At 49.1% G+C, this 338-nt stretch overlaps 1 protein-coding gene across 1 annotated transcript in view; it reads right to left on the minus strand.

The window, feature by feature from the left end:
* Positions 1–338, minus strand: part of LOC119588139 — a 40,789-nt gene that overhangs the window by 24,137 nt on the left and 16,314 nt on the right. The window contains exon 9 of the mRNA XM_037936845.1: positions 39–189. Coding sequence (XP_037792773.1) covers positions 39–189 — 151 coding nt within the window. The remainder of the gene's footprint in view (positions 1–38; positions 190–338) is intronic.

Raw genomic sequence — 338 nt, forward strand, 5'->3', positions numbered from 1 at the left:
TTCCATCGACCTGTATACGAACTCTAACTACCACTCACTTGACCCGGAAGTCCTGGAGAGAGGCGCCCTTAACCTTGGCTGCCGCCCCGTCGCCGGTGAAGGTGAGCGTCGAGGTGCCCGTGCCATCGTGGAGTGCCAGATACGTGTTCTTAGTGTCACTGTCCGTTCTTCCCGTGCTTCTTGCGTGGCCTTTTGGTTGCGTACGAAGGCAGGGAGAGGGCGAGAAACAGAGATAGGATAATATACAGATATAGACGTAAATGTTATGGATGTATCTATATCTGTCTGTCATTCAACATCTAAATCGACATCTGATTATCTATATTCAAAGCAGTGTT

The sequence above is a fragment of the Penaeus monodon genome, chromosome 23, assembly GCF_015228065.2.
Source record: "Penaeus monodon isolate SGIC_2016 chromosome 23, NSTDA_Pmon_1, whole genome shotgun sequence".
Lineage (NCBI taxonomy): Eukaryota > Metazoa > Arthropoda > Malacostraca > Decapoda > Penaeidae > Penaeus > Penaeus monodon.